Raw genomic sequence first — 20,697 nt, 5'->3', positions numbered from 1 at the left:
CTGTGAGGTTGCTCCTGCATCTGTGATACCTTCCCTGGGGTGGTTGTTTCCGAGCCCCAGACCGGGAAGGAGAGCCGAGAGCCGACCTTGGATCAGAGGTGTGTGCTGGGCTGAATGACTGTCTACACCATGCGCTCCTCTAAGCATTCCAGACAGGGAAGGATGCTCAAGACATGGAATTCTGCAATTTTTGCTGGATTTCTTTCTTTTTAAAAGCTATCTGAAACAGTTCGTGGTACTTGCTCTTCGTGACAGGTTTGTGGATAAAACCATAGACGATGGCAGACAGCAATGAGATGACCATCAACCTCGTTGTCCTTGGAAGAGTGCAGACTGGAAAAAGCGCTGCTGGAAACAGCCTGCTGGGCAGCTGGGACTTCGCCAGCCACCGCTCCGCGAGCTCCGTGACTACCCGCTGCAGCCTCGGCCGCAGCTGCCGCATTTCGGGGGTTTTGCGAAGAAACGGCTGCGAGCTCGCTCTCCGCGTTCGGGTCCTCGACACGCCGAGCTACCCTCACAGCGCTCTGAGCGAAGAGCAGGTCAGAGACAGCGTGAGGTCCGCCCTGGCTTGCCACTTCGGCAAGGAGGGCCTGCACCTGGCTCTCCTGGTGCTGAGGGCTGACGTGCCTCTGTGCGCAGATGAAAGCAAGCAGGCGCTTCACTTCATCCAGGTAAACAAACCAATGCAAGTCTCTGCCCTAACAGCAACTCCTTCGTCTTCGGGTGACGACAGCTACGGCAGAGTTGACTCACAGGGGAAACAGAACGGCAGCTGAGCAGTGGAACGCTTCCCACCAGTAGCTGGGACGCCATTCACAGCTCCAACACCACAGCTATGCTCATAGAATCACGGAATGGTTTGGGTGGGAAGGGACCTTAAAGACCCCCTCAGTCCCACCCCCTGCATACATAAACATACCTAGATGAAAATACACCAATACGTAAATATAAATAGCTCTCCTAGCATGTTTGATTAGCTCTCCTACTCTTTCAGGTTACTCCCTGTTCGTAGGCTACTCCTCACTTTTCCAGTAGTTTGAGAGTTGGTTCTAATTTCACCACACCCTGTCAGTTTACTCACATTTATTTGTTTCCAGTGTTTCCCTGTTTCTTTATACAGTTCCCCATCTCTACACTTCATGGTACTTCAGAGAAAGGAGTATTTACTCTGAGCCAATGAAGTAGCATCAGGCTTCTAGTTGGAGACTGTTTTGGAACGAGTCCTTGGGGGCATTAAAAGCCTAAGAGATGCCACCATGACTTTTTTCTTTGAATGGAGCTTTAAACCCCCCCCGAAAGGAAATAAAGCACGTTTACAAACAGTGAGAAATCAATACTTGCTTCCATTCCATGATTACAACTGTCTCTCAGCTTGTATAATGGTTGGCTTTTTAGTTATTTTCTCCTTAAAAGCCCAGATACTGTGAATTCATCAGCCCCAACCAGGGCAGAAGAGCTGCCAGGGTGCCCGGAACACAAACAGGGACATTTCTATTTCAGTATGTCACTCCAAGACGACACTCATGTGAAGACAGCCCTGAACAGTCAGGAGTTTTCACAACAACCCTCTCCAATTAGGGATGGCATTTCAATGAAGATGGCACACTGGTGTAAGACTACTGTCATCTCATTCTCTCTGGCTTTATTTCAATAACCTAATTCAATTTTAATTCAGTAACATAAACCTAACAACTTGAGAGTGCAGCAGGTACTGATTTCAGAACGAACATCAGCACTGGCTTTGAGTGCTCAGCAAATCACGGCACTACCCTCTCTCTCCAAAACTGACAGCACTTCCTTAGACAGATTATGCCAGAAATTTGTATTGGTTTACTTTATTTTCATCCCTAGTGTCTAAAACATGAATCACTCTCAATATACCATGTTTTTCTGACTCCCTTCTTACGTGGCAGCAGAAAAACACCCTTTAAAGCAGTTGTATGCACCTTGGTGTTCAGGTTACAGCACCAGGACCGTTGCAAAGTGGACTTCAGGACCTTAAAGAGCTTCCTGTCACCAGGCTTCCTGTCACCCACGGGAGTTAGCGTGGCCGCGCTAAAGTTGCAATTTCACTACATCTCTAAGTGAAAACCCAGTTCCTGCTCAAGTTGTCTGTGCTCACTGACAAGGAGCAGCCTGTTGCCCCCATTGCCCTCCAGCAGATGAGCCACAGAACGCTCTGGCCCATCGCTGAGGTTGAGGCATCTGATGTGTGTTTTTCCCGAGCTGCTGAGAAGGGCTCAGTTTTATGGGATGCAGCTGGAACAGCAGTTGGCGTTGCACAGAAACCCACAATTATTTTTTTTTCTCCAAGATACGGTGATTAAAAAAATTCAAAGAGCTGTAAAAATATGGGTACGTGGACACTACTGATGTAAATTACGTGTGACACAGCTAAACAACCATTTTTCCTTATTTACATCTTTTAACTGGAAAAATTCTATTAGCATCTATAGTAAGAGAGCAAAGAACTGCTAGCACCGCACGGCCACGCACTTCCACGGAGAGGGGATGTCAGTGTCTGGGGAGGGTGAAAAACCCCAGAAATGTCACCAGCTCAGATAGCACGGGCTGGATTACTGCCAGGAAAAGAACGTACAACCGGCCTGGTAATGCCTAAGTATACGAGGTGGGAGTAGGGAAAACGAAGAAGGAAGGAGAACTATTTAAGTTTTGTTTTTCATTACAGGAACTTCTGGGTCCCACATGGAAGGATTTCACTGCCGTCCTACTTACTCATGCAGACAAGGCGGAGGGGGCCGGATTCGATGAGGAAGAATACTTGCACAGTGCCTCCAGTACCCTGCTGTCACTTCTGAGCTCCGTACAGCATAAATACATTTTCCTAGACAACCAGAAGTGCATACTTAAAGAGGAAAGAGCTATTGTCCTAAGAAAGCTCTTGAATTTTATAAGACAAAATAATTACCAAGTGCTTCTACTTAAACACAGCAAGGAATAAAATTAGCTTCCAGGTGCCCATTTGTTTATTTTCTATGGTAGGTAACATTTAATAGAAGAGCAGAAGCCATCAACTGCAAAACTCCACATCCACACCAAACACCTTTGAACACACTGCTGGAAAGATCTCCTCACATTACCAAACTAGCTGCCTTTCAGAATACTTTACGTTACTGCAGAGAATCCCAGAGTGGTTTGGCTGGGAAGGGACCTCAAAGCCCCCCCCAGTGCCACCCCCTGCCATGGGCAGGGACACCTTCCATAGCCCAGGTTGCTCCAAGCCTCATCCAGCCTGGCCTTGGATACTCCCAGGGATGGCGCATCCACAGCTTCTCTGGGAACCTGTCCCAGTGCTCCCACCCTCTGTGGGAAGAATTCCTTCCTGATGTCCCATCTCCATCTCCCTCTTTCTGTTTACACCCATTACCCCTTGTCCTGTCACTCCCTGCCCTTGGGAAAGGTCCCAGTCAGAAGTGAGCTTCACACCCAAAATCAGGACAAGCTGGGCTCTAAATCACACTCCGGTACGTATGTAGTCACAAGCGAGACCTTGTGCTACACCAGACTAAACTTTGCATTTCATACAGAGCAGACCTGAACGGAAACAGGGTAAAAGCTGCACGAGTTGAGTGTAAGGAAGTCCCTTTGCTCGACTAGTCCAGCTTTCAAAAGCTCCTCTGAATTCCAAAGTTTGTAAGAGATTTCATAGAATCATAGAATCATAGAATCACTAGGTTGGAAAAGACCTTAGAGATCATCCAGTCCAACCGTAAATTTATCTACTGCAGAAGTGTTTTCTTACCTTGATTCAGGATTCGTTAGAACTGAGATTTTGAACTCAAATAACTTTATTAAGATATTGTGGGATGTGTAGCTTACAAGGCAGATAAAATAGCACCGTGCCTAACGCTCTGTGCCACATTTAAGGGAGCTAGTTATTATTGCTTCTTCCCAGATGTGTGAAAAATTAGCACAGTTTATAGGCACATACAAAACTCATTTGCAAATAAGAAATCTGTTCGTCTCTCCTGTGGCGCCTGTTCCTTTTCAGTTTCTATCATGGTCATTTTGTTGTCTCTCCCCCTTTACTGGACGAAGGTCAAAGCTGGCAAAATTCAGAGTGGCTACGTTTTTTTATTTCAGTGGTTAAAAAAAGCACTTACCGTTTCAGTGGTTGGACTGTAACCAGTTAATTAAATATTATATGCCAAAGTATCCAAAGTATTTCTAAATAGTTACTTAAAAGTTTATTGTAAATTGATCTAAGTTAGGTATTAAAAGGCAGGCATTAAGAGAAGTGATTTGAGGCTACTGCCATAGCAACCATGACTACTTGTGCTACATAACTAGGGAATAATTCTAATTGTAAACCTGAAGAAGCTATTTCTGTTAAAACCAAAGCATCTTTTGTATAAAACATCATTGCATAAAAAAACCATTAAACCAAAAGAAATCAATTCATTTTATTCCTGCTTGGGCAGTGGAAATGCGGTTTTTTGGTAGCATTAGACTATCTCTGGCAACCTATTTGCTGTTCATTCTTTCTTAGTCCTATCTATCATTTGGAAGGAAAGATGTTGGAGTAGACAAAGAACTATTTTAGCAAAGTGACAGCTTTGAGCTCAGTGACACGGTAGCAGCTCCCCTGTGGGCCAGGAAAGCATGGCCATTTCTGTATCGTAGGGCATACGGGGCTCCAGTTTAATCTTCCCTTTACTACTCTCAGCAAACTACTGAGACAACACAGCCAAGAACAATGCTGCAGAGGCTTATAATATATCCGAAACTGCTTGGAAGGAGGAAACCTAGTAAGAGGTGACAGAAGAACGAAGACCACTGTGGTCTCCACTGACCAACTGCTAGTCCTGCACCTCCTGAAGAGCAGGTAGCAGACAAGGCAGAAGTGTTTCCTTGCCGAGATGCTCTTGCTCCATAGATCCTCTATAACCCTTTTAGCTGCCCAGAAGATCCGCTCACCTGCCTGCAGTCCTACCATGCAATGGTCTCGGCAATCGAGTCTCGAGCACTGAGCGGTTAACGACTGCTGACAGCAGGTAACCTCACGGACGGCACGCGTGGTAAATGAGTGAATTATGAAAACGTTGGAGGCATACCACATTCTGCACCCCTGGGAGAAGAGTCAAACAAAAAAGGTATTAGCCATGCATTTCAGAGGGTAATACGTTCACGTTTTTATTGGGTTTGCATTACTTTCCATTTCAACACCTGAAAAAGCCTGTGACAACCCTTCCTTTATTTAATGCCGCTGTTCGCCATGGTCTCTGCTCTGCACACTCCTTTCCCTTTCACTTCGAACGGAACTCCTTTGTACGTGGCGACACACTGGTCATTGGTGTGAAGATCAGGCTGGATTTGCTCCCAAATCTTCTTCTTGGGATTAAGCTCCTTCTCAGGATCCCCTGTATCAAAACAAAGAATAGCCTACTAGCACACAACACCGGAGGCAGAGCAAGAGTGCTGCGTATGCACGCGTCCGTGACAGCCCGCACAGCATCGCCGCACACCCTCGTAAGGAAAAACCATTACCTGCAATTCTCAAAATGAAAACTTTAGTCGGAATTAGGGATTGTCTAGGAAATGCCTCCAGAGCTTCTCAAAATGCCGACCTTTCAGGGGATAAGAGGCTGGAAGTAACAGACCACAAATACTGTCAAGAGGAATAAATCAAAGCATTGGTAGTTGCTGGTTTACAAAATTTACCAGACCAAAAGGATCCCTGAGAATTAAGCAGACACGGAGCACTGAACTCGCCGAGGGACACGTCAGTCAGCATCTTCAGCTTAGGAGTTAATGAATTTTTAATAAACAATTCAGTGAATTTGGCAGGTGCCGTTACAGTTGAGCAATACTGAACTTAGACAAGAATAGCTGAAAATTACATAGTGATTATAATTATAGCCCCAAGTTTCAATACTGTTCTGCTATTTTGTACTATTTGATGACAAGCTTTGGTGCTTAAAATGACACAAGTGTCAGAGGCCAGCTTGTCCGTCAGCAATTTCTGCCCCAGCCTCTCTACACCTCCGCTCCCTGTCTCTAGGTGCACACCACGACAAGGTACCGACAGGCTCACCGCATCAGCACACCTGACTACATCGGGATCTCCGATGACCAAAAGTCACAGGTGTCTTTTACTGCTGTTCTGAAATACCGTTAACAAATTACACAGAATGGTGAAGTATTTCAGAGTCATTTTTCCCATTTCTAAATAGCCACGAAATGCAAAGTAAGGAACAAAATGGCCAAGCTAAATAACCTCTCTTGTGTAAAGATAGGGAGTAAACGGCTGCCTGCTGACATCACCTAGCTCAACAAGACAACCAATTCTCTGTACTGTTATTTTCTGTTCAAAGGTCCCATAAATTTAACCTCTTATTTCTATTACAGTGCAGATTCTCTTAAAGAAAAAAAAGAGATTTCATCATAGTGCTGTCAGGTGCTCTGAGGGGACTTTTTCCAAGAGCCTGTAGTGACAGGGCAAGGGGTAACGGGTTTAAATTGAAAGTGGGGAGGTTTAGATTAGGTATCAGGAAGGAATTTTTCCCACAGAGGGTCGGGAGCACTGGGACAGGTTGCCCAGAGCAGCTGTGGATGCCCCATCCCTGGGAGTGTCCAAGGCCAGGCTGGATGAGGCTTGGAGCAACCTGGTCTAGCGGAAGGTGTCCCTGCCCATGGCAGGGGGGTTGAAACTGGATGATCTTTAAGGTCCCTTCCAACCCAAACAATTCCATGATTCTATAACACAGAAAGGACAAATAAAAAGACACAAGACCTGTTTTCAATATTATTAGAGCACATTTAAATGCTGAAGGGGATCCACTGCTATTTCATTGTTGATACAGTTTATATATATGTATGTTTTTTACCTGCTCGGAGCACCATATTGGCACCATTGTACCCAAACTCTTAAAATCTTTACACTCCAGAACAAGCAAGAATTAAAAAACAAAACAAAGTAAACAGTTCTTCCCCCAGCTCCTCTCAGAGGAGGAGGAGTTCCTAAAGGAAAACGAGTGCTCCAAGTGAGCAGTCAGGTACGCACACCCATGTTGCAGTGCTCAGTGTCCCTAAGGGTTCAGGAAGAACTGTAAGGCACAGGGATTCTCCTGTACGTGCCTAGAAATTCCTTACTGCTTGGCGTGTTCCTGACCAGGAGGCGTTGAACCAACTACTCTCATTCCAGCCTGCCTTCTCGTCCTTCTCCTTTAAACGCCTTCAAGGGCTCGATCTACTCAGGCTCTCAGCGGCTGGGCAAGCTCCGTCTGCCCGTGGACGGGTGTAAGGGCTGCAGCTCCTGGGACTGTGTGAGCGGAGCAGAGCCGACCGCCCTGCCAGCAGGCCAGCCGTGCCAGAGCAAGACGCAATAACGCACTCCAGTTATTTCACAACCACAGCCCACTTCATAGTTAAAAGAAGAATGTATGAATCAATTTGACATCTAGAGCCAATTGTGCATTTTCACAAAAATAAAGATCCCGCTCAGCTCTGTGGTTCACGAACACAGACAGCCTTGGATTTAGCCCAAAGCGAATGCACGCGATCTAATAAAACCATTAACCAGAAAGTTAAATGATCCATTGTGCATTTCCTTCCCCCTCCTCAAATATAAACAGCAAGTGAATTTTTTCAGTAAGAAAAGCCCCCGATATTCATAATAAAAACCACGCGTTGGATGTTAATAAGTTTCTGTGGAATCCTGCATCAAGCTCCCTTGGGAGCTGTGGTGAGCCCGGATCAGATCAGCATAGGCACCGGTTTTAAACACTACCAGAGCTTCAGGCTGCGCATTTTCCTACGGCTTCTCCTCACCACATTCCTTCTTCCACAGAAATATTCTTTAGAAGGGTTTCTATAAATAAAACAACTTCAAACTTGTAATGGCTTAATGAGCTTCCCACTCTCTTCACATTAAAAGAGCCAAATGAGAGACCCCAAGTTTTGTTCAACATGTCAATTCAGCCTGCCAGTTGAAATATTACAGAAGAAATTCTCACAATAAGCAAGAAACCTCCCCGCTTTATAACAGCTCAGCAACTACCGACAGGACGTCTCAGCGCGAGGAGGGGCGGAAGGAGGCGGTGCTGCGCGAGAAGTTACTACCACCGAACCCCCCGGACTGGAAGGGGGCAGCCCACGGGAAGCCTCCGTCCAGGCTCTGCTTCCAGAGCCCTGTTCAGTACGGACTAACTGCACTCCAGTTTCAGCCCTTTGTTAAAGAGACAGTTATTAACTACATTGCCAGGGATTCAGCCCAGAATGATTATTTAATTTTGTAACTTCTAGAACAGATTTGTGGTTCCTGTGACATTTTTACATTGAAAAATTTGGTCCGAGTGTCAGCTGTACCACTAGTAGAAGGATTCCACAGCGAGCTCCAGGAATTATTGCTCTTACAGCAATGACCGTGGAGGCAGGCACAGCGCCCACAGCCATGCCTCGGGATCGTTTTCCTATGGCTTCCAAGTCAGACCTGCTCCACTGAAGGCAGATGGAGGTTTGACCAAACAGGCCCAACACATCTTGAAGCTTCATGTACTGGAGTGTAAAAGGGTGCTCAAGTTGCTCCAAGGGCGATGACATCAAAGCAACAGCAGAGACCGCTGCGCCAGACAGCAGCGTTCCTGGAAACCCCTCCTGCCGGACACTCAAGAGGGTTCATAGAATCATGGAATGGTTTGGGTTGGAAGGGACCTTAAAGACCATCTAGTTCCAACCCCCCTGCCATGGGCAGGGACACCTTCCACTAGACCAGGTTGCTCAAAGCCACATCCAGGCTGGCCTTGGACCCTTCCAGGGATGGGGCACCCACAGCTTCTCTGGGCAACCTGTTCCAGTGCCTCCCCACCCTCTGCGGGAAGAATTTCTTCCTGACATCTACTCTAAACCTCCCTGATTTCAATTTATCCCCATTACCCCTTGTCCTGTCACTACAGGCCCTTGTAAAAAGTCCTCTCCCCGCACCCTTGTAGCCCCTTCAGATACTGGAAAGCTGCAATGAGGTCTCCTCGGAGCCTCCTCTTCTCCAGGCTGAACACGCCCAGTTCTCGCAGCCTTTCGTCATAGGGTTGCAGGAAAACTCTCCAGTTCCTGCAGAATACAGGCCAATTGGTTTGGATGAAGCTATCCTTTCTTTGACTGAGATGACCACGGAAAACTAGCCCCTCTGTCACGAATATTTTGTGTGGCGGGGAGAGAGGCTTAAAAATAACTTCATTCCAAACTGCTTGACGGATGCGTGTGTACGTCTGGAGCTGCTCTGGTGCTGCTTCACAGGCTTCTGTACTTCAAACTGAAGTACGACACAGCAGCCCTTTCTGTTTTCACATCAAGAGCTCTGAATCTTTAAAATTACGCTTTACAAAAACGATCAGAACATAAACGGATACATTTAAGCACCGAAATTAAATGGTATCAACGTCCCAGGATCCGGGCCTCCCGACAAGGGCAGGGGGAAACGCCAGGTTGCCTTGGAGGAGACTGCAGCTACACAACACATGAGATTTTAACAGGGAAAAGGTGAGTAGAAGATAGAGACGCAACCCCATTAAAAACTGAGAAACTTCCAGTCTCCCAGTGAGCTTTCCAGAAACAGGAATTGCGCGGGGGGCACCAGACAAAGGCCAAATCCACCCAAGTTGTTATTTACTCAGACAAGAGGGTAAGTGGCAGCAATCTTGATCTCTCACTACAAGAAATTAAAACCACCTAACGCAAACCAACACCCACCAGCGAACACGGCTGACGCCCGCGTTCGCGAAGGCAACAGGCAAAAGCCAAGTACGCAACCAGTTCAGTGACAGAAGCAGATGTCAGAAGGGTTTTGTACGCCTCATCCATCGATGCTTTTCTTCTTGCTTTACCCTACTCACTTCAAGGTAATAAAATCACACATCTCAAAATCCTTTAAAATCAGTTTTACCTAACTAGGTGATACATTATTCTACTTTGAAAATAGACCTGATTTTCAGTAAAGTCAACGATTAGCTTCCCTCTCACACCCACCCATTTTTCTGAGCAGCTATCTACGAAGCGTTACGCAGCAGCTGCTGTAGCGCAGATACAGGCTATAGCCCTGGATACACAAAGGGGTCGTAAAAGCCTTCCTTGGCACCTACCAGAGCTCCCTGTCAGAAGGAAAGGGAGATGAGGCGCACAAACCCTCCTATCACCGGCTGTGGGTCATAACTCCAGAGCTAGCACAACTCCTACACCATCTTTAGCTTATTCTGTGTCTTTTAAGAATCCAAAGATCAACAGAATAGCTGTATACCTTCACCCCTGGGAATAATTTTAAAGCAGATGTTTCTCTAGGAAAAGCTTTTCGCAACTGTAAAAAAAACGGAGTCAAATAGTTCAATGATTTTGATACAACCTCATTAGCCACGTGCAAGAAGAGACATGCTGGCCAACACCATGGCACTACTACCAGCTCTCACATTAGGGTCTAACACCAGTTATGTGAAGTTACTGGAGCCGTGTTTGGAGGAAGGTTATGTCTTAAACCAAAACAAACAAAAGACCCTGCACCCCTCAAAAAAGCTGACCTGTACATTATTTTGCAGGGCTTACCCAGTAGAAGGGTTTACAGCTTGATGTTCTCTCTTGCACGACCGTTTCCGCAGCAGGAGAAGGCACTGAGTGCATCCCTGCATGTAACGGAGCTCTCACCCCCAGCACGTAATCTGTCTTCACTCATGGACACGTGATAACCAGTACAAGTTATGAGTGAGTATTCCTACAATTCAGTCAGTGCAAATGCTGAATTTCAGATTGCAGTACAGCTTACCAACCCTGCACCTCAACTAGCCAGCTTGGTGTACTCTTAATACAGAAAACTACAAATGGAGAAATGCTGCAGACTGATTTTCTTCTGAAACACAGTATTATTTGGAAGTGTTTTCAATCAGAATGTTAAGTCACAGCAAGCTGAGCTTTCCTCTTGTTTCAGAAACACCTATGTAGACCTTTGCTTCCTTTATCAGACGCCAACCAAAATACGTATGTTTTTGGAGCATGATAGTTTCCATCATGAGAAGTATAAAAATATCTATATACATACACATCCATATATAATTATGAAAGGTATTTCATGCAAATAGTTTAAGCACAGAGCTTGCCAAGAGGTTCATAAACACAGAGGCTGCTGCACAGACAGAAATTGTCAGAGGTTCAACAGCTGTACAAGGTCACTGCGTTTCTATGTAGAAAACAAAGCTACCCCACTGTCTCACATCAGAAAGCCAACCTTCCTCCCAGACTAACAACCAACCAAAAAACCCTGGTGATGTGAATATTCTAGGTTCCTCTTATAGATTTCCACCCTCTCCATCCCTTCCTCCTCCTCCTCTGAAAAAAAAGCCTATCTCAGGTCACAGCTTCACAGAGGGGAAGGGGCTGGGAGGGAGCTCCAGAGCTCCTCCAGTCCAACCCCCTGCCAGAGCAGGATCCCCTAGAGCAGACCCCACAGGAACCAGTCCAGGGGCTTTGGAAAGTCTCCAGGGAAGGAGATTCCCCCCCTCTCTGGGCAGCCTGTTCAGGGCTCTGTCACCCTCACAGGGAAGAAGGGTTTCCTCACGGTCAGGCTGAACCTTCTGTTTCCAGCTCATGGCCATTAATGAAGGTTCATCTTCATTAGGGGAAGAGGTAGAATCAGGAACATCATCAGTTACACCGAGGCACTGGGAAAGGTGCTTTATGTTGGCTTACTGCAACGTGCAACTACGTTTGTCCATACATTTCAAAAGCAGAAATATTACTGAGATTTTATGATAAAATTAGCCACTTTCTCTAAGTATTACACAACTTTTTCAAGTTACAGTAATTGCCCTGTATTTTCCAACTTTCGGTAGGCAATTAAGTATTCTGAATCCTTAACTCAAACAACCTTCGCATGCTAATAATAAAGGTTGAATATAACTAATTCAGAAAATTGCAACAGAAAAACACAACCAACTGTAAAATACTCTTTATCTGCTTCAACACTGAGGTCACCTCGGCACGCCCGCTGCCTCCGATTTCCCAAACACCTACTTACCAGGAAAACCTTCGAAAGTGATTCTATCCCCAGGCACTGCTCCGGGTGGGGGAGCCAAAATTTCCACTTTTTCGGGGGAGCTGGCACACATCACCATTGCTTGAGATACAACTCCTCTCATCTTCGCAGGCTTCAAGTTGCAGAGCAGCACGGCCATCCTGTTCTGCATCTTGGGGGAGGGAGAGAAGGAGGTGAGTACCTAAATGCCTCGGGCTTCCGGGGACTGGCACTGAAAACAGCTAAGGAGAGAGGCGTGCAGCAACATGTGCACAATCTTAGTGCCTGCACACCTGTAACAATGACACTTAAACCACTTCAGAGCTGGCCAGTGAGCGACGGGGTCAACACTGAACTGCGACACGCTTACGGAAACGTAAATGTGCAATTCAGAAATGCAAAAACCAGGCGATGCGTTTCAGCCCCACTCTGTCTTTACTCAGTGTGGATCACCACTGCAGTTCACTAATCAAACAATAACAACCAAAACCCCTTCCTATGAGGCCAGCTCATAGGTCAAAATTTCACTCTCTGCACTGGAAGCATCCAGGTGTTTTACACCACACACTCACGAGAATCTTAAATGTTGTTTCATTTAGCCCAAAGGCTGTGAATTTTTTTAACCCCTGAACACGGCTGCATACACGATGCACTGCGATTTGTTAGGGCAAAACAGCATTACTAGATTTTTTCCCTTGTTGTTTTATTTTAATTAGAATAGTAAACCAGAGAAAACAATTTGTGAGGGGAAACTGCCACACTTCAGCCTAGAAAACAAACCACACTTCCAAGAGGAATAAAAATGAAACCCAACACGTTCTTAGACAGACAGAAAGGAAGCCTGAATTCCCATCCTCCCAGTGCACACACACTCATACATAAACACATTTATCTCTGTATTCCTAGATTTCAGTCTTCGTGCATTACAGCATAAACTTTACACAAAACTGCAGGAGAAATACTTAATAAAACTCAGATGATCAAGTACTCTGAATACTGCATATTTCCAAGCAGAACATTTTAAAAAGCAGCAGTAAAGATCTCCAAAATGAAGCAGTTACAAAGAAAAGTTGACCTCACCCAGGTGACAAGGCAGCCACTGACTGAAAGCTTCCAAGTTACTGCTATGAGTATGAACTGCCCAAAATACAAGAAGTGGCTGCACTGTGTCAGTGACCAAGTGCAGGCTGCAGACATGGTCCAGCACTGCACAGCAATTAGCAAACGAGTGTATGTACTTCAAGGCCAGGCTGGATGAGGCTTGGAGCAACCTGGGCTACGGAAGGTGTCCCTGCCCATGGCAGGGGGTGGCACAGAGGGGCTGTAAGGTCCCTTCCCACCCAAACCATTCCATGATTCTATGATAAGAATAAAAGAAACCAGATCTCTGCATTTGGTACTCAACTTCAGTTTTGACTAACTGGAAGAGCTTCTTGCTTTGTTTTTACAGCTCATACCACGGACAAAATCAGTCCGCGTTGATACAGCCAGGGGGATGGCATCTGCGTCGCACTAACAGGAAAGAAAACCACCCTGGCACCACATCACTCCCTCCTCTCCAAGGACAGTGGCCCAGAGGTGTATTTATACTGTGTGAGATCGCTGCAGGAGCGGTTGGTTACTGTCACAAAATTATTTATCAACGTTTCAAACGTACACATTATGCCATCACTTTTACCAGGAGATATCTTCAGATGCTTTCAGAACTGCTCTGGTTCTAAGATATGTGCATGGATTTCACAAACAAATGGAAAGGAAACTCCCAATGTTGAATATTAGTCTAAAACAAAAAGGAAAATGCACCCCAGCGTGGTCAAGCCCAACCAGAACCCTGTGGCTGGTTTTTTTAACTTTTTATTACAAATGGTTCAATTTTTCAAGTGTCTTCAGATAAATACCAATTCCAAGTACAGAGGTGGGAAAAAAAAAAAAGAAGGAAAATAAATTAGACCTAAACAAATGCTTCCTAACAGTGGAGTGTGGGGGAGAGGGTTGGGTTGTTTTTTTAACTGGTTGTGCTAATTGTTATAAAAAGGGACTTACTGTATTGTTTCCAGAAAAGGGGGCTGCAGTTACAACAGTAAACCCCTCTGTATTCATGCATCGTAAGTGCCAAAAACCTGGTTATGAACCACAAAGCAATCTGACCTTTGGGCATTTTATCTGCATTGATCTTACAGCAAACAACAAACCCCCCGAGACGTGTCAGCTGCCAAGAGCCAGACCCAGTAAGTCTACTGATGGCCACTCTCCTACCCCATAAATTAGAGGAGCAAAGGAACAACCTAGTTTTTTCAAAAGTAACTGTTAAAAATAAACTGGGGAGTTCCGTGACTCAGAGGTAAGAAAAAAAAGAAGGAAAATAAAGAAGGCACAAAGAAAAACCAGAAGGAAGAAGCCCGACTCCCTCTCCTGGCACAAGAAAAGTTGCATCAGAAACACAGGGTGTCACTGCAAAGCAGCTGAAGGTGACGGAGACAGTAAGCCTATGTTCCCCTCTGCACGTGTGTTATTACCCAGCCAAGGGAATTCTGGTTAAGAACAACAGGGCAGATCTCTGCCCTTCAAAGGACACCAAGAGAAGCAAGACTGTCTCCAGGGAACTGGTGAGGCTTTGGCATCTCCAGCAGTGTTCGATACATCAGTGACCTGAGAATAAGGAAAGGAAATTCAAATGGTATCTCCTTGAAGCACTAACACCCTCCACTGCCCTTCTAATCCAAAAGGATAGGCTCTTTGGAAATCCAGGAGCTTCTGAAGTGGCAACTCAGCTAGTGAGAAACTGATGTAGTGTCAGCCAAAACATCAGTTGTCACCGTTCCTACGGTTGAACACGCAGCCACTTCCCAGCCAGAACGAAACAGTGCACGTTCCTAATGTGCTGGTACAATGAAATGGGGTGCTGGGGCACAAAGCAGAGAAACTGAAATGAGGAAAAGTTAACCCTGAAGGTTACCACACAGAAAACCCAAGACCTTATCCTCGAAGCACAAGTGTTACATTGCTCCTCTTGAAGCTTCCTGAGGTTTTCACACCCATAAATAACTTGCGCTGCACCCTGAAATGTTTCATTACGATACACATAGTGCTTCCTATCCAGAAGTAGGATCAGATTTTTCAAATCCTACAGGCTCAAACACTGCTGAATTACCGCACCAGACACTGCGATCGTGAGCTCTGGGGGAATTATGTCTGCAGTACTTGATCTGATGTACACGTTTTTATTTACATCCATGGCAGTCATCACAGGATGCCAAGCCTTCACATCTGAACACTTCAACACACACAAAAAGGTGAAAGCTTGCCCCAAATAGAGACGTGCCAAAACCAAAACCAGACGGGCAAACGTACTGTTCCCAAAGAATGTGCAAGAATAGTCCCTAATTCTTTGCTAATGAGTGCTTTGGATTATTTTTTCCAGACAGAAAGCAGGTTAAAAGACTGTTACTGCTGCTGCATTCTATATAATTCATGCTCATAAGCTTATTTAGAAAGGCTTTTAAGATGTTATTTCTACAGGCTTCCTTGAGAGCAGACCGCTAGAAGTGGGCAGTTGGAGATCCTGCCCACTGCAAAGCCTGTAACTGGACACCACGAGGTGATCAGAGCAGAATACTTACTGTATTCAGTCATTTTTTTCAGTTCAATCAATTTATGTACCATAAAAGCAACACTCTCAACTTCAACTGCCTCCTACGTTTGCAGCCTTACCACGGGGGCAGGCCATCAAGAGTTGGAAGGCAGAGGTTTCAAAAGTCTGGCTGATGGCAATAAAGTCACCATGGGCTCTCTGCTACCTACTAGGAAACCCAGAGGGAGAGTCATAACTATTTGGTTTAGGAGTCCACTGGGTACACAATGGCATCACACGATTCTGAAGAAGATCCCTGGACAGAAGCACTGCAAGCAGAAAGGAACCCATCTGCGGGAAGGGCAATTCTCCATTTTCTGGCAAATGTTAAGAATTGCTTCCATTCGCATTTTACTTTTGTTTTCACGACTGTAAAAATCTTTTAGCAGAATGCAAACACATCCTATAAACAGATGAACATCTTAAGATGCTTTAGGAGAGGAAAAGCTACCAGTAAATGATTTTGTCAATACCTGATCCAGAGGAACATGTTTCACTAACCCGCTGACAACAGTCCTTGGGCTTCCTTCACCAACATCCACTTCTTCAACATACAGAGTGTCTGCATCCGGATGCTTCTCGGCAGTAATGATGCAGCCAACTCGAAGATCCAGACAGGACACATCTACAGGTTTTGCATCACTGCTCCCAGCAGCTGGCTGCTGCTTCTTCTCCTTCTTTTCACCTATTAAAGAGAGTTTTGTTCATGAAATAACACTAAAAAAAGCATAATAAGCATCCAGAAGTTGTGCATGCCCCATCCCTGGGAGTGTCCAAGGCCAGGCTGGATGGGGCTTGGAGCAACCTGGGCTATGGAAGGTGTCCCTGACCATGGCAGAGGGTGGCACTGGGGGGGCTTTGAGGTCCCTTCCCACCCAAACCACTCTGGGATTCTATGATAAATACTGTATATGGCCATTGCAAGGGAAAAGCGAGCTACAATCTCAGGAATATGTGTAAAGCACAACTGAAGAATGAAGAGTTAGCACGACTATTACTAGTTTCCAGTGGAGAATCCTCACATGCTCTCCAATTTAGATTGTTACTACAAGTAATTACAGAAGGCTCTTGCTGAGGTCACCCTGAGCTTTAAGCACAGCTAACATGCATGCAAGTGGCACACGCACTCTGCCGAAGGCCACATCAACAGCCTGACAGTCCTGGTTTATTAAGTAGCACTTACCAGTAAGCCTCTTCACGGTGTTTCCCCAGCAAAGGGAAGCCAGGGAATCACAAGTCATCAGGTTACGAGTGCTTAACAGCAGCTCCTGACCGCAGGCAATGCTAAGGCACCGCACTGGTACAGGTCAAAGCACCCTTCAAGGTGACCTCGGCTCGCATCCTTCACCTCGTACCAGCAGGTGAGAATGCTCGTGGCCTGTGAGGTTCCACTGACGCGGAGCGTTTAACCCCTGCCGACGCGAGGGGCCATCATCACCCTCACGTGCAGTTAAGCAACACTCCCCCTACTCAGCTGCTTACTGAGATACTCCTTTCCAGATGAGCAAGTTACATCGGTTTGTGTAAGGCTCTTTAAAAGGATTCAAGGTTTCTTTAACAACTACAGTCTCCAGGGGATTCAGAAATGCCTACAAAGTGCTTATTTAAACTACACATATTCTGTTACTCTTCCATCCAAGACAGCTTACATCAGTGATGTAAAATACACTCCTTTAGGGAGAAAAAAAGTGGACACAGCATGCCATTTGATTAATCTATCATTGATCCATACAGGGTTGAAATTAATTAACACATTCAATAACACAAAGGCCCTTCCATAATTTAAATGCCTTAAGTGTCTATCACAGCTAAGAAAACCAAAGTACCTTTTTTGTCTACTTTTTCCTTCTTTTTCTTTTCTTCATTTTCACTTTTAACCTGGTCTTTGGAAGCAGGTGATGAGACTGCTGTGGGTTGTGCAACATCATCAGAAGGCGAAGCTGTAGAAACGGTTGTAGCCAGAGGAACTGCGACCTGTTTCACTAAATCAAACATGTAAGTGAGAAGGGAGCCGCATGAACACTGACATTTTAAAGTTTCCAACAGAAATGAGAAAGTAGAGAGAGGTGAAAACTTTGCTTAGAACACCTAAACCTCAACTTCTGAGTACTGAAGCGCAACGTTACAAAATGCATTTCTGAGCTCTATATACCGGGGAGACCTTAGAGCCCCTTCCAGGGCCTGGGGGGGCTACAAGGAAGCTGGGGGGGACTTTTTACAAGGGTCTGTAGTGACAGGACAAGGGGGGACGGGTTTAAACGGAAAGAAGGAGATGGAGATGGGACATCAGGAAGGAATTCTTCCCGCAGATGGTGGGGAGCACTGGGACAGGTTGCCCAGAGAAGCTATGGATGCCTCATCCCTGGGAGTGTCCAAGGCCAGGCTGGATGAGGCTTGGAGCAACCTGGGCTATGGAAGGTGTCCCTGCCCATGGCAGGGGGGTTGGAACTAGATGATCTTTGAGGTCCCTTCCAGCCCAAACCGTTCTATGATTAATCTGATCAATTAAGAACAATGCCTTTGGCTACATATTTTTTAAATGGGAAAGTGCTAAGGGCAAGAACACACACACAAGCAAACCCAGCTCTTTTTGTAGTTCATTTCAACATCTAGTTATCTTTGCTACTAAGTCCTTATTCCTCATTTGTATTTGTCTCGTTTCAGTTCCTAGCTGCTAGCTCTGCTCATACTGGAGACCATCCCATAGTTTGTTACAAATACACTTTTTTTATACTGTAGTCAGATTATTCCTCAACTCTTTTTTCTGATTAACTAAAAATATAGAGCCTGAATAATCACATTCTAAGAAATTACCTGCAGCCCTAAAACGATCAGTTGATTCCCCACTTCCCGCCCCTAGATTCCCCACGTTACCTTCATAGTTGTTTTTAAACTGCTGATATAGGATTCTGGACGTCACCTCACTATCAGTCTTACCAGATGAAAGCATAAGAATCACCTCCCTTCTACATTCTGCTCTTCAAGAATCCCACTGAGGCTTTTTACCAAATCATGGTACTGGGTGAGCACCATCAGCAGGCCGGACAACGTCATCCGGGCTCCCGTGCCCAAGCAAGGTTAGACCAGACGATCTTTCGAGGGCCATTTCAACCTGGGCTGTTCTACGACTGGTTACTGCTTGACAAATCCTCCCGGTGTCACTACTGTGCAGTTCTCTACCCTGCATACAGCCTGCTTTTCACACTTCAGACACATTAACTTCCCTGAAGAACTGCACTGCGTTTGTCGACACTTGCTCTCTTCAACACTAAGGTGATTTGCATGAACATTAACAAATTATCTGAATCTGAGATTTGTTGCACCAGGAACCACTGGCTTTTTTGCTCGCTAGTTGTGGAAAGACTCTTTGTTTCACCAAAGATCTCACCAGTGACGTTTTGATCATACTCAGTGCTAACTAGAGCCATGTTGTACGAGGACAGAACTTTTTCCTCACCTCTGTTTCGAATTTCTGCCTCAATCAGCTCCTGTTTCAGCCCTTCAATTTCCTTCTTCAGTTTAGCATTTTCCACACGGAGCTTCTTCTCTTCTCGCAGAGACGCCTGCAAGACTAGAGGTGACACTGTATTAGACACGACAGCTCTTCAAAACTAGCATTCATCATTTGGCAACTCTTTGCCAAAGGTCCTGTTTAAAAACATGTGAAAGGTGGTGAGCCAAACACCAAAAAAGGGGAAACTTTCAAGGAGCGTATCATCGGAAGTAGTTTGGAATCCTTTTTTTGTGGAAATAGCTATTTTTACAATACTTACGCACTCAACTTGCCTCAATGTACTAACTTCTCAGTCCCATAAACAGACGCATGAGAAAAAATTCCGAGAAGCGTATTGGAAAAAACTTGAACATGTCTGTCCTAAGGAGCACCTTAATTCACAGGTACAGGGACGGACAACACCGCAAAGGTGGGACACTACCCAGAGCATCCTGTCGTCTTCAGAAAGCCGTAACACATTCAGAGTCTTGTATTCTTCCCAAATCCCATTCTCCCTCCAAAAGGAAGTGTGTCCTATCAAATTTCCATCATGTCTCATTAATCCTTCCTCATGCAGTATTCTCAAACAGAAAAGCTTCCAAAGCAGCTTCAAAGGAACCCAAAAACCACCAGAGTGTGGCGGTGTTACTATTACAAACTAGCCTTGGAGAACCTGAAACACCCCCAAGGCTGACAGCCCCAGTGAAATCGTCCATGGCCCCGTATTTTCCCCATGAGCATTTCATGTTAGCCATCTGGTTAACACGTTTATCACAAGACAGGTAATTCCTTACTAGCTTTCTCCTTGAGCAGAGCAACTTGTTGCTTGAGGTATTTGATAACTTGATCGGCCTCTGCACCCTTCAGCACTGCATTGTTGGCTGCCATCTTCGCCAAGAAACGGGCTAAAAACCTAGACAAACAGACAGGCGAGAATCCATGACTCGACGCAATAATGCTGCCATCTCCCACCACATCTTGTTGCTCGACAAGAACGTCTGCCCAGTGAACAACCTGGGCTCCCACCTCCTAACGCAAAGCCCAGACAAAAAGCAACGTTTGACAGAATCTGATGTTTGGCAGCTGCTTTCAAGTATTTTGGAAGAAAAGCTGGTTTTCATCCCAGCTGCAGAAAACATGTTCTTCCCTCATGAAATGGAAAAAAATACCACCTTCTCAGAAAGAAAGGTCTGAATAAATTGGAAGAAAAAAGGAAATAAAAGAGAAAAGGTTGGAGAGGAGAACTGTGCCCAGGTCTCAGCTGACAAGTTTATTAAGTGTATGCAGAATTTTACCAAAGGCAGAAAATAGAAACATTCCATGAAAATTTCCAAACTGTTCTTCTAAATTCATTCCGAATACACTGAATGCTTCATACACTGTGGCTGTGCACACATGAAGAATTTACTGTTGCTTTACTTTTAAGCAAAATGCATCAGCATTTTTACTCATCTTTGATTAATACAACTTTTATTGCAGGTTTAGACCTTCAGAGTTATTTTAGCACTGACTTTCACAGAATCATAAAATCACATAACGGTTTGGGTTGAAAGGGACCTT

The 20,697-nt window shown here is 45.3% G+C and overlaps 2 protein-coding genes across 2 annotated transcripts; one reads left to right on the top strand and one right to left on the bottom strand.

Moving 5' to 3' along the window:
• Positions 1 to 278: 278 nt before the first annotated feature.
• On the top strand, positions 279 to 2,962 carry GIMD1 (GIMAP family P-loop NTPase domain containing 1). The gene is made up of 2 exons (XM_010152245.1): positions 279 to 671; positions 2,690 to 2,962. The coding sequence occupies exons 1-2, from the start codon at positions 279 to 281 to the stop codon at positions 2,960 to 2,962; spliced, it is 666 nt and encodes a 221-aa protein (XP_010150547.1).
• Positions 2,963 to 5,145: 2,183 nt separating this feature from the next.
• AIMP1 (aminoacyl tRNA synthetase complex-interacting multifunctional protein 1) lies at positions 5,146 to 20,062 on the bottom strand. Its single transcript, XM_010152244.1, has 6 exons — positions 19,932 to 20,062; positions 19,102 to 19,215; positions 17,471 to 17,626; positions 16,118 to 16,329; positions 12,017 to 12,185; positions 5,146 to 5,381 (listed from the first exon to the last, which is right to left on the bottom strand). Exons 1-6 carry the CDS (start codon positions 20,023 to 20,025, stop codon positions 5,215 to 5,217), a joined length of 912 nt encoding a protein of 303 aa, XP_010150546.1. The 5' UTR covers positions 20,026 to 20,062; the 3' UTR covers positions 5,146 to 5,214.
• Between the last annotated feature and the right edge of the window lie 635 nt (positions 20,063 to 20,697).

Source organism: Eurypyga helias, unplaced genomic scaffold (genome assembly GCF_000690775.1).
Source record: "Eurypyga helias isolate BGI_N326 unplaced genomic scaffold, ASM69077v1 scaffold12025, whole genome shotgun sequence".
Lineage (NCBI taxonomy): Eukaryota > Metazoa > Chordata > Aves > Eurypygiformes > Eurypygidae > Eurypyga > Eurypyga helias.
Note: the sequence above shows the minus strand (reverse complement) of the source record. Positions and strands in the feature narration are given on the sequence as shown.

Bases quoted from the DNA above. Each gene is read 5' to 3' on its own strand.
- GIMD1 (XM_010152245.1), top strand. From the start codon at position 279: ATGGCAGACAGCAATGAGATGACCATCAACCTCGTTGTCCTTGGAAGA. The intron at 672-2,689 runs GTAAACAAACCA...TTTTCATTACAG, and splicing joins AGGCGCTTCACTTCATCCAG to GAACTTCTGGGTCCCACATG.
- AIMP1 (XM_010152244.1), bottom strand. From the start codon at position 20,025: ATGGCAGCCAACAATGCAGTGCTGAAGGGTGCAGAGGCCGATCAAGTT. The intron at 19,216-19,931 runs GTAAGGAATTAC...TGTCACCTCTAG, and splicing joins TCTGCTCAAGGAGAAAGCTA to TCTTGCAGGCGTCTCTGCGA. The intron at 16,330-17,470 runs GTACTTTGGTTT...TCTCTTTAATAG, and splicing joins GGAAAAAGTAGACAAAAAAG to GTGAAAAGAAGGAGAAGAAG.